The sequence below is a fragment of the Chanodichthys erythropterus genome, chromosome 8 (assembly GCF_024489055.1).
Source record: "Chanodichthys erythropterus isolate Z2021 chromosome 8, ASM2448905v1, whole genome shotgun sequence".
NCBI lineage: Eukaryota > Metazoa > Chordata > Actinopteri > Cypriniformes > Xenocyprididae > Chanodichthys > Chanodichthys erythropterus.
The window spans coordinates 13,331,179-13,344,839 of NC_090228.1; the positions used below are offsets into that span (position 1 = coordinate 13,331,179).

A 13,661-nucleotide genomic window follows, 5' to 3' on the forward strand; every position below is an offset into this window, starting at 1 on the left:
CGAGAGGGATGAAGTGTGTGTGATGATGTCCGTGAGTGAAAATTTTCCGTTAAGAGAAAAAGACAAGAACCTGTCCAACTAATTTATCTCTGTGAGTGTGTTCATTTTGTACTGAAAGGAAAAGTCATATCTCAAGACGTGTCTAGTTTTCCTCATTGATCCATATTATTTATTTATACCTACATTTCCTGAATGCTTGCAGAATGATGAAAACTGCAAAACACGCAAGAACAATTGCATACAATAATTAAAGCATCACAGGATACGATCGATTAAGTACTGACCTGAAATGTTGTAAGCATAAGCATGTGCCAAATTAAAATGACATCAATTTTACATGTCCTAAGAAGTCTTGCATAGACAGACCTCTGCCTGAACGTCTACAATGATCCACAATGCAGCTTATTCTGGCCAAGAAACACCCACTTTGACATGAAAAGATTGCCTGAATGATATAAAATGCTGTCTTTTTTATGTTGTCTAGTTATGTTGCCTGAATTATATTACAATAATAAATGAGTGTGGAAAAAATGTATTCAAATAGTAGCAGTCTCAGCGAGCAGCAGCTAGCTCATACCAATAAGCTGATTATTTGCATGCAATAACCAATGAAAAGCCAATAATATAATTACATAATATTGTGTGTAAAATAAAATAAATAAATACAGTAAAATGAATTCATTATGTAATTAAACAAAAAAATAGTTTGAAATGCAAAACTTGAATTTAGGCAAATCTTAAGCAACATTTTAAAAGTACAGTGATGGATGGATGGATGGATGGATGGATGGATGGATGGATGGATGGATGGATGGATGGATGGATGGATGGATGGATGGATGGATGGATGGATGGATGGATGGATGGATGGATGGATGGATGGATGGATGGATGGATGGATGGATGGATGGATGGATGGATGGATGGATGGATGGATGGATGGATGCTGATGTGCTGTCCTTCCCTAAAAAATTGTGGAATATATAGACTTTTCTGGCCAACCAAAGTATAAAAAGTGCATTACTATTTCACAGACGTAACCCGGAAAACAAAACAGAATATACAATTCTGCTTGTGGACATCTAGTTGAAATGTATCAAACAAAACTACCTCCAATAGCAGCCCCCATAATGAGCTGAAGAACACAGCAGAAAGAGCTTCAATATCTGACAGTCTGACTCTTGATAAAACCCATAATATTGAGTTATACTCATAAACCAGCTATTTGTTACTCAAGCATGCTTCATTAATAGTCTCACTCACAACTGCTGCCAGCTTTGTGTGTATTATACTATACTGTATTGCAATGGGTAGGGATTGAATTAGAATGGATTGTTTCTTTGGGCTGTTAGGATCCATATTTGTGTTTGTTTCAGCTATAGCTGGTCTGTTTAAAACCTAGAGCTGACCTAAAGCATAGATATGTATACATAGATGGCACATTCGACCGCTGCAGACACGTTGGCGCACCCGCCATCTTGGAAAGGTCAGCGTGTCGTCACTCGCAGTAAAAATCAATGATGCCACAACATTGCACACCTTCTGGTTGTGAAACCACCAAGGTTTTAATTCTCAAAGAAATAGGATAACCTTTTTATAGACAAGAAAATGTGTGGTTTGTGTTTTTATACAGTATGTATTAATTTAATATTACAGGTTTTTACTATGGTGCTTTTTAATGTTTTTACTTTTACTATGGTAACTGTTAGCTGAAGCCTTCACCTTGTTGTATTGTGTTAGTTTAGCAAAATCATCTACTGAAGTCTATTGCAGATATAGATATTCACGTGTCTAACTACAGTTGCAGATATTCTGTCCACTTTCTTTCGAATGTTCATGGACCAGCTTTGATGATTCCAATATGGTGGACGGCTTATATATAATGGCCCATAGAAACAGCAGCTAATGAGGAATCTATGTATTTCTATGGTCTAAAGTCAGTTAAAATATGAAAGAGTGTCCTACTGCTATGATCAGGCTTTCAAAGAGCGAATGCTGAAATGAGACCAGCGCCAACAAATCATGGGCAAACATTCCTACACACAAAATGCCGAGCCGCCTCCTCCTCCTCCTTACATTGTTTAGATTTACCCATTGTTCCCAATGACGCTTTCCCAATTCTCTCTCTCAGTCACACACACATACACACCTTCCTTGCAGCCGTGAATTACAGCACATCTCACCCTCATCCTAAAAATGATTCATTTTTCTATTACAGAGATGACTGTGTGAAATGAGCTATGTAATCAATACCATACGTTTGTAAACAGCTCCAGTTCTCCAGGGAACCACTTTTTTTTTTTTTTTTTACTTCATGCTCAAATAATCTGTGCCCTGTCAAAACCAATGGAGGGGCCCCTCGTCTTACAATGTGTTTACAAGGGCAATTTAGCTGCCTGCAAATAAAATTACCTTACACCGGAATGTGTGTATACTAGTATTCCTTTTGGATTAGCAAAGAATGGAAAGAAGATGTAAAGTTTATCAATAAAGGCATTCCTGCACTTTTCTATATGCCTATATGACTCTTTGTTATCTCTATGTAGTAATTTTGTGTGTGAGAGAGTTTGATGACGTTTTGATGGATGTGAATGAGATCGATAAGTGGAATAAGGTCCAAACACGAACTTCTGGAATTAAATGATTTTTTATAATTTATAAAAAATTTTATATATTGCCACTTCTACTTTCTCTAAATAAATAAATAACTTGATTTATCATTACAATGGAAATACCAGAAATGTTGTATTTGAGATTGGGAGTCAAAAAGGTTTAGAACCACTGACGTTGCGACTGCATACATTTATTGGAAAACGTGAACAAAATTCTCATCACTTAATGATTTCTTAATCTTATTGTCAATACTGTTTTGAAATGATGTTTGTACTGTACCTGTTTGGATAACTCTGAGAAGAATGACTTTTTAGAGGTTGCTATATTTTAATGCAGTGTTAAATAAAGCAATGCTGAAAAACACATTGCTCTCAGTGCCAGGGTGAGAATCAGTTCCAAGCTAAATTTACATTAAATGACTTCCTGTGAGGCAACATTATTTAAAGAGCAGAGGTCTATCCTGAAAGGCGAATTACTCTAAGGCTTTGTTCAGACAGGCAGCAAAAATGTGATTGTTTTTGGCATAGCTGACTCAAATCTGTTTAGTTGTTTGTAGACTGAACGGCAAATAAAATAAATAAAAATACAGTATGAAATTTTCTTCCTTTAACTCAAATAGTAGAGCATCGTGCTATAAAAGTATAAATAAAAGTGTAAATAAAAGTATCTTCCAAATGCATAAATGTAAACAGAATCCAGTCAGAGTTTCCAAATACATTTTTTACATGCAGGACACAATGTTATGTGATTATAATGTCATATGCGTAGTAATTTGTATTAGTCACACAGCTATGATTTCACTCATCTATATGTGGCAGTCACTGTGCAATGAATGGTAAAAGAGTGAGTAGTGTCAGACATTGCATATGGATGAATGTTTAAATTATGCCTCTGACGCTTATGCTGTCCGTCTTTCCACAATGACTTATGTCTCTTGGCACTTAAATCATCCCTAAAGCAACCAACGTAGATGGACCGAATACTGACTACACTGTTTGAACAAACAGATCAGATTTCATCACTTCACTCCTAAAGTTTTAGAAATCAGATTTATGTGTAGGGTGAGCAAAGCCTAAGTGCTTAGCAGTTTAGAACATAGAGTCATGCAGCTTTGTGTTTGGCAATTTACTTACATATATCTGAGCTTGTAGTCTTTCATCCTCAGCAGAGACTCTTTCTCTCAGTATGGCCTTCTGGATGCTCTCCTCTGCATTGGCTTTCTCTAATGCAAGGATCCTGCTCACCTCATCCTTTACCAGGGCTTGAGCTTCTGCCTGGGCCTGTGCATGAGCCTGGGACCTTTCCTTTTCCAGCCTAAACGTAAAGCAGCACAGAATACAGAAAACATCAGACACATTCCTAGTATGCAGTATTGCAGTGTTGTAGACCAGAAGATATCAAAAATACTGGTACTTCAATACAAAGTCAAAAGAGTTTGACTGTTTGTTTGTTTTTTTGGCCAGCTGGTTCATAGGGTGGTTAGTTGATTGATTCCGAAGTTAATTTTCCTGAAACCAAACAGTTGGCTGCTTTTGAATGATGATTGAATGCACTTCTTTATCAAAATGTCCATCGTGATGAGGTACTAATTCAAAACCAGTTGATTATGCCTTAAGAGGCAGGACAAAACAAACAAACAAACAAAAAAATAGTACAAATATTGGATCATTAAGCTTGTAGTGTAAATGCAGCCTAATAGATCTGCCACTGTCATTTTGTTGCTGATAATAAATTAAACAACAATACAGACAACAAAAACAGGAAAAGCACTCAATGTTCTTGGCTGGATCATTTTAAGAGCTTTAATAAGCCTTCTACAACCAAAAATGAACAACATTAGCCCTGAAAAAGAAAAACCGTACAGCTAATTTTAATTACAGGCCTGCATCTCAGTCAAACGCAGACAGCACTGAATCACTATTAATGCTTTATATCTAATAATCATGCACTGAAGACTATGCCAGTAATTGAATTAAGAAAAAAAACTGAAGGCTGTATGGCATTGTTTCACTTTAATTAGTTAATATTCATATTAATATTTAACTTTTTAAATAAATTAGTGAGTTGACATTGCACATTGGTGTGATTAATTTCTGTAGATGAAACTTTTTAAGTGAAAAACCATTACTATCAAGTTCTTAAACATCTCAGTAATACGATTAAGAAAGTTCTGCACATAGAAAATGCTTTTATTCACAGCTTGGGATGATTTAAGAAGTACAAAAAAGTACAAGTACAAGCCTCAAGGAGGAAAAGCGCTCATAAATCAAGTGAGATTTTGAATATGTTGCCTCATTTGAAGTTGTTTAATAGGTGTGTGGCGGTAATGAATCTTTGATGTTTTTGAGATAATCCTGCAGAGCTATTTGGAATTTTGAGCTGGAATGTTGAGAGACTTTATGAGCTGTCATCCGGTTCTCACAGTTGCCTAGCAACCTCAGCTGCACCATCAAGCAGGAGGTTTGATTTGTAAAGTAAACTCAGGCAAGATACAAACTGTAATCTGCGATGCTGTGTTTTCAATCAAAGAGCAGCCATGTAAAAAAAGAAAAAGAAATTGAAGAAGCCGAAAAGAGCAATAAGGGAGTGTATAATTATAATGTAACTGAAACAAACACAAACAAGCATGTGAGATTTCCAAAGATGTGCTCAAAATTCCACAACAATTTGAGAAATACGAAGGAACCAAGAAACTGAGGGAACACAATGGGTTAGTCTTCAACAACAACAAAAATAGAAGAACTTCCACCAAAAATTACCTGAAACTATTAAACAAATTAAGCATTTTTTTTTAAATTATTTGTCATTGATGTCAGTGGTGAAAATGTTGATGGTCAAGAGATTAAACTAAATATTATACAGGTATATGTTCTATTAATTTCGTATAAGCCGTGTAATTTTTCTCAGCCAGTTATAAAAAATAAAAAAATTCCAGAAAATTTTAATATTTACTCATCACACAGACAGGTTGTAAGGTTCAGGGGACCCAAATAGTACTATATTCATGGAATATGCCAAAGGCCAACAGAAAACTATGATTTATAATTAAGTCCCTTTAAGACAAGTCATTTCACTCGGCGGCCATCTTTGAAATGCCTCTCGGGCATCCTGGGCATCATGCAGCTCCAAAGCTGTTTGCCAAGCTTTCGATTAAACTTCATATTTGAAATCACCAATGAAATCTGACAACAACTGTCTTATAATTTTTTTCCAAATGCTCGAATCATGACAAAAAAAACTGTATTTTTAGTCTGGATCAAACTAATGCGCATGCGCAGATCTAAATGCATTTCGGAGGCGCGCGTCTGACTGTTTCTATAGAAACCAGTGCTTCTAACGGCCACTGCAGTGACGCGATGACTTTACCAGTCGGCGATTAGCTCTTATTTAGAAGGCGGGACTTATTCCGCCATATTGCGCGTTACACTTTCTCCCATTAAAAACAATACGAGTGACACGTCTTGTGTTATTCTATAGTCTTTGTTAATACTTGCTAGTTTTGTCTGTACAACTTTACCTGCAACCAAACAAGAATAAATAAAGACAAAAAGGAAAATAAATATTTGGTGTCATCCTCTTGTGTTACTGTGTGTGTGAATACACACATCATTGAGCATTTTGTTCTCCTGAGAAAAGTGTGAGCGACTCCAGCCATGTCCAGTCTCAGTCTACTGAACTGGACACATATGAGCACAACACATCCATCATTACTTCCCTCTCTGGTATTGTGTGCGTTTACGCCATCTTCCAGGACTAAAAATAGGCCAAAAGCGTCAAGTGAGCACAATGGTGTCGCTTGCAGGGCAAAAACACAGGCCACTTAAATCCAATTACATTCATTTAAAAAAAAAAAAAAAAAGATATAGAAAACATGCATACTGCAATTACAATACCTATACACACAAAATCACATTGCAAAATAACACCACAATTTTCTTCCTAATCCATGATTACTACAGGTAGGTACAGGTACAGTAGAAGGCAATGCTATAGAAATACTATATGTTTAGAAATAAGCAGATGAATATTTCAACACAGGAAGTGAATAACATACTAATGAAGACGCGTTTGTGTTTGAGTTGTACCATCCTTTGAAAAAACCCTGAAAAAGCCACTTTCAAGCTTTCAAATATACCAGCAACTTCCATTGAAAAAAGACAGTGACCTTAAAATCAAATAATGGCAAACCAAAAAGTTTCTAAATAATTCAAGCTATATTTCAGGAACCTATCTCACTCTCTCCATTGCTATAAATAAACTATGCTTTGATAATGTCAGCCAGACAGTACCTGAACTATTCGGCTATTCTTCAGAGTTTTATCGCTATTTGACGTTACACGGTATCCATGCGCAAATCCCTCAATTCAGGCGCTGTACAGAAACGCTGTTTGCTTTGAGACTGGCCTTTGTACGTAAGGGACCACTATAATTTACCATCCTTTAAAGCCGCACACCTCTGTGCACCTGCCGGAGCTGATCTCTCACTATCCCACCATCTGTTGGCTCTCTCCTGCAATTTAAACCAACGTGTATTCCAGACAAAATGGATTCTGACACGCCTGTACTAAAGTTATAGAATGTTTCCCTCTGCGATAGCATTTAAAGGAGCCATGTATTATTAATGAGGCAAAATAATGTGCAAGAATGTAGGGTTTGAATATTTCATGAGACCCCCCCCCACTTCCATTGCTGCTGGTCGTGTGGCTGTTCCTTTACAGCTCTCACTTGGGGGGGGGGGATGTGTTCCCCTAGGAAAAGTCTAAGAGACTGATGCTGTAATAGTCAAATAATGAATATACGCAAAGCTGTGTGCCTGTTGCTTTAATTACATAATTTTTCTTGGGCAGTAGTGGAGCTTTGGCTGCGGACTCTGATGGATTCAGTGCAGGAATTATCATTTTTGTTAGATCATTTTCAACAGATATGAAAAGCTCATCTTTATTCTGAAGTTGGAGGAGAAAAGAGAGGAATAAATAAAGCAAATGGTGATTAAGTCACACAGTGACATGGATGAAATGAAAACAAACACACAGGCACCCAGCATGCCTCTGGAGAGAGGGAACATAACGCCTGCATTTCAGCTGTGAAATGATAGTGAGGGTGCGAGAGCTGCAGTGTGACAATGAGTGAATATAACATGTGGTTCTGTATCCTCATGCACGCACTAATGCATTTATTAATATGCATATTGAAGGGATGGTTCAGCTAAAAATGAAGCTCACAATTATGTTAGGACTTCTTTCCTCTGTGATATCCTGCCTACTCTTTTCAATATAATGCAAGTGAATGAGGGCTCCACAATAACTAAAAAGCACCATAAAAAGTAGTCCATATGTATTTATATTTCAAGTCGTCTTAAGTCATTATGATAGCTTTACATGTTTGAAATTCATAATAAAATGTTGAGTTGGCTCTTTTTCAAGAATCACATCAGTTGGATTGATTTGTTCATAAATTGAACTGATCTGGTTCTCAAGTTCACCTTTCAACAGTTAACTGTAGTTCACTAGAGTTAAGATTTTGTGATACGTTTATGGTGCTTGTGTGTACTTTTTGAAGCCCAGCAGTTCCAGACTTCTACAGTTTCATTATTTTAAAAACAGAAGCCAAAACATTCTTCAAAAACTAAGGTTTGAAAAAAAAGAAAAAAAAAGAAAACACGATATTAAAGGTGCCATCGAACGTTTTTTTTTTTTTTTTTACAAGATGTAATATAAGTCTAAGGTGTCCCCTGAATGTGCCTGTGAAGTTTCAGCTCAAAATACCCCATAGATTTTTTTTTAATTAATTTTATTTTGGGGCATCATTAACTATGCACCGATTTAGGCTGCGGCCCCTTTAATTCCTCACGCTCCCCGCCCTCGGAGCTCACGCTTGCCTTTAACAGCATAAACAAAGTTCACACAGCTAATATAACCCTCAAAATGGATCTTTACAAAGTGTTCGTCATGCATTGCTGCATGCATACATCAGATCATGTGAGTATAGCATTTATTTGGATGTTTACATTTGATTCTGAATGAGTGTGATAGTGCTCCGTGGCTAAAGCTAACATTACACACTGATGGAGAGATTTATAAAGAATGAAGTTGTGTTTATGAATTATACAGACTGCAAGTGTTTAAAAATGAAAATAGCGACGCTCTCTTGTCTCCGTGAATACAGTAATAAACGATGGTAACTTTAACCACATTTAACAGTACATTAGCAACATGCTAATGAAACATTTAGAAAGACAATTTACAAATATCACTAAAAATATCATGATATCATGGATCATGTCAGTTATTATTGGTCCATCTGCCATTTTTCGCTATCGTCCTTACTTGCTTACCTATGCTGCGTTCCAATTCGCCTACTTATACTACGCCCTAAAAGTATGTACTCTTTCTGTGAACAAAAAGTACTTACTTTTGAGTGTGTAGTAAAAGAGTAGACAAGCTTTGGGACATACTAACACGTCATACAATCGCCTCTTTTCTCTCTGTCGCATCCTGTCACCGTAAACTGGCCTGTCAATCACCTTACTTCCTCCACATTTCATTTAGCTAATTTCCTACCGTATCGGAGTGAAATGCAGCACGTTGATCTGCAGTCGCGGGTCTTTCATGTGGAGAACTCTCCTCATATTAATGCATAATGATGCATTTAAAAGTTAATGGCCATTATCGGATCTTCATAAAAGTCCACATTGGTATTTGCAGATGAAAAATAACACGGGTAACATTACATATATATTTTCTATCAGGTTAAACTGATTATTAGTCACTCAAATCTCTCAGCGTCGATTGCATATATCCGCCATGTTTTGTAGTTTTTTAACACTTTTTACTCGTGTTTGTAGTTCTGAACTGAAACCTCGTCCAATGCGCAATGGGTTGTGGGCAATATTAGCCTCTATAGTGTGCACGGATCCACACTTCGAAAATCTACCGGAAATAGTAGACCATCCGGGGACTTTTGCCATACTCTTTTCAACATACTATGCTTTGGGACACACTTATTTTAATCTCACATACTATTTAGGGTGGATAGTATGGACATTGGAACGCAGGGCTAGTCTGATGATTCAGCTGTGCACATCCAGACGTTAATACTGGCTGCCCTTGTGTAATGCCTTGAACATGAGCTGGCATATGCAAATATTAGGGGCGTACACCCGACAGTTAGGTAACAGTCAGTGTTATGTTGAGATTCGCCTGTTCTTCGGAGGTCTTTTAAACAAATGAGATTTATATAAGAAGGAGGAAACAATGGAGTTTGAGACTCACTGTATGTCATTTCCATGTACTGAACTCTTGTTATACAACTATTCCAAGGTAAATTCAATTTTCCATTCGATGGCACCTTTAAGTAAAAATGATAATTTTCATTTTTAGGCTGATGACTACACCTTTAAAAGGATAATTCACTGCTGGCAAAAAAGTCTTTCAATAAAACATGGATGCCTATACAGCAGACAAGCAAAAATAATTGAAATCTGTGCTACCTGACTAGATGGGGAAAAAAAAAAAAAAGGAAAAAAGCCTGCTGTCTTCCCTTTTGCCAAATAGGTGGGAAAACTGCAACACCCATAATGCACTGGGTATGTTGCCGTCCAAGGCCATTCCAACCAGTCTTCTAAGGATACACTTGACCAGAGTCAAATACTGCTTTGCTTTAGTAGGAAATACTTTTTTAGCAAACTTTTAGTCATAATGGTGTCGACTTGTATTTTTGCTGGGTGCAAGAATTCAGAGTAAATGTTTAGTGGGAGTGAGTTACTTCTGGTTTCCAGAGAAGGATCCAGCGCATTGAAGGCTGTGGCTAAAGGCTGCAAAGAATTGTAAATATGGAGAGAACACCACTACAGAAAATTTCAAAAACTTCCATGTTCATAGCCAACATTTCAAACTGGATGACCACGAATAGAGTGTTTTAGTATTGTATTGTTACAATGTTGGTAGAATATGTACATGAATAATGTTTACTTTTCAATTTTTTTGTGGAATTCAAGTTTTTTGTGTCATCCGGCAGACTTTTGACAGATCTGGTGCAAAAACTAAAAGGAACTGCCATTCACCAATTGGCATTGCCATTATTCACGTTACCATAATGCTGTTTAAAGAGTAGACAAAGTATGAGACTATGTTCAGTGATAAACCTACCCTTACAATAGCTGTTCTGTTAATAACCCTCTGTAAATCCAACTGTTTGTTGGCAGGGATACAAGCATATGGAAGTATAATATGTAGTTTTCACAAAAGCCCTGTAGCTGTCAAAGGTTCACTGGATGACGCAAAAACCTGAAATTCTCTGTCGGAGAATGACTAAACATTGTTCATTTACATACACTAGTGACACTATAACAATACAAAGTGGATTGAAAATCAGCAAAGTTAAATTTAAGAATAATTTCAGAGTTAAAAAAAAAAAAAACATTCCACTCCCTGGATGAAATTAACAAACAAACAAACTAAATAAGTAAATCACTTAATAAATTAATGTCTCGCAAAATAAATAAATAATTAAATAATTGTCTAAATAAATAAAGCAAGCTAGCTATAATGAGCAAAGGAGAAAGAACTGTTGTTTGAGGTGAGGTCAGGGGTGCTGAAAATGGGTTCATGCCCTAAGATGCACCCTCTCTCTGTCTGCGTCCCTGAGGACGGTGTGTAATCCTCAGTGAGTCTGTGTGGCTGAGAGTTGAGATCTTTCTGCTGATGCAGCATTGCGCAGGTCAGCCAAGCCCAGTCTGTGCTTCTGATCTGCAGAATGGTTCTGCTCCAGCGCCTGCTGCAAATCTCCCATTAGAAAGGCCCGCAAAGGACCTCATACACAGGCCTCTGCAGCAGAAACACAAACACACACACACACAGACCAACTTCTGCAGTATATCCATACGCATGGAAACATGCAACGAATAGTTGAATAGTAAAGTCAATTAGATTTTATCTAGAAGCATTTATTTATTTATTTATTTATTTTTGTTTTGATATTTTTGCTGCTACAGATGCATTTGGCTGTTGAGTCACACCTCACGCTGTTTTTCTAAGCATCTTGCACCCTGAGCAGTGAATTCATTCACAACTTAAGAGATAGTTTTAAAAAGTTTAATGACTTTCAGAAACTACATCTTGAGACCCCAGCATTCTGTTTCACTCTATTGTGCTCCATCTAGCAGTTGTTCAGGCAACCCACCCACTAAACTATTTTGCCTCCTACATTTAATAGCATATATTCACACTCTCGCGCAAAAACGAATGCCGCCACACTACAAAACACATTTTACATCATGATACACACTTATAACAATATACAACAGATACTGTCTATTGTTTGTCTCATCAGGTATATTTTAATCAGAAATACTATATTAGATGAATACTATAAGTAGATACTGATGTGTGTATGTGTTTGTGTGTAAGTTTCATCAGAAATAGCACATCATGTAAGGCCAGCACTGTGCTAGTGCTGATAAATGGTGGCTATTACTGACCCTACTCTAGACCGACACACACTTTCAGACACACTAGTTAAGTAGCTGTGAAGAAATAAAGCAGAAAGACATGTGAACACTGTGAAAGAAGTGAAGGAATGTGTACTTTCTATATAATCACAACTTATATGTGTCTTCAATGAACCGCCCACCACCCTGAAGGCAGCTAGATAAAAGGTCACTGCTAAATTAAGTTGGCAAGGTCTGACAAATCTACAAGCGGATTCATCTTCGGAATTCTGTTCCTCTAAATGGCATTTGAGCGTCACATGCATATTTAGCTCATGATAAATGTGGAAATACAGCCCTCCTGTGATGCAAGTAAAATAAAAAAGAATCATTACAGAAAATGGGGTAAAATAAAATAAAGAACAGATAAAAAAAAAAAAAATAATAATAATAATAAAAAAAAACATAAAATAAAATAAAAACCACCAAAGCAAAAAACAAAACAAAAGATCAAACAAAAACAAAACAAACATAGCCAAAACAAAAAGCAAAAGCAAAAGCAAAGCAAAGCAAATCAAAGCAAAGCAAAGCAAAGCAAAGCAAAGCAAAGCAAAGCAAAGCAAAGCAAAGCAAAGCAAAACAAAAACAAAAAATAAAAACGAAACAGCAGATTAGTTAACCAGCTGTTCACCAATCTAACTCGGGAATGAGAGAAATAAAACAATGAAGAAAGCATACAAACAATGGTCCACCTGAAGGCAAGGTTGGACATTGCCAATATAAGGTCTTCAAACCCAAAGCCAGAGGCTAATTTCATTCATTCAATCCTGCAATCTCGTAAGGGCACTTTTAAAACAACACATTCTAGGGAAGACGGAAAAAGGAATGAAAGTAGAAATGGGAGTTGGAGAAAGCTAAATGGAAGACAACATTAAGGACAATATTGATTCTGTCTTTCCAAGCATGACATCATGGTCAATAAAGCGCCTACTTTCCCTTAATGGCGTTGCCTGGGCAATAGGATGGAGCACTTTTCCTGAGTTGCCTCAACAACAATGCTGTAAAACAACACACCCTGCCCTTAAATTTACTTTTATAGCCAACAGAAAATAAACTTCCTGTCAATAGCAATTTCTGCAGGTCAGAGTGTTGGCCTTGTTGAGAATAAAAGTATAAGAGGCAGCGGGGTTGACAAGGACGTGAGACTCAATGCTGGCACATCCATCACAAGCTTTAGATGAATAAAATGGAGTGAGTAGTTAAGGAACTTGCACTTTATATGAGTTAAGTGTGCTGGTTCAACTAAAAGGTTTGGGAAAAGATGACCGTACATGATGCAGAGATATTAAAGGCAAAATGAATGTCACGGTGCAGCCACCTACACGCAGACAGAGAACAGGACAAAAATGGAAAGACTAAGCCCTCACTGGTTGAAGCTAATAGATCATCGTATATGAAGAAATTAACTCCACCCTGACTCCCACTCCCTCACTTTCATGCATGATTAATTGCTTTCACAAAAAAGAGAAAGAAATATGAAAAAGTGAGCATGATGTGCTCAGAAAACGAGGCAAATGGATCCAGACAAAGCACAGCCACAGTTTGACTGTTGATAAGACAA

The 13,661-nt window shown here is 36.9% G+C and overlaps 1 protein-coding gene across 4 annotated transcripts in view; it reads right to left on the bottom strand.

Annotated features, from left to right (window-relative positions):
• chchd3a (coiled-coil-helix-coiled-coil-helix domain containing 3a) overlaps positions 1–13,661 on the bottom strand; it is an 81,804-nt gene that overhangs the window by 53,538 nt on the left and 14,605 nt on the right. For all 4 annotated transcript variants that reach the window (XM_067391874.1, XM_067391873.1, XM_067391872.1 and 1 more), the window contains one exon: positions 3,747–3,927. In XM_067391874.1, the coding sequence (XP_067247975.1) occupies positions 3,747–3,927 (181 nt within the window). The remainder of the gene's footprint in view (positions 1–3,746; positions 3,928–13,661) is intronic.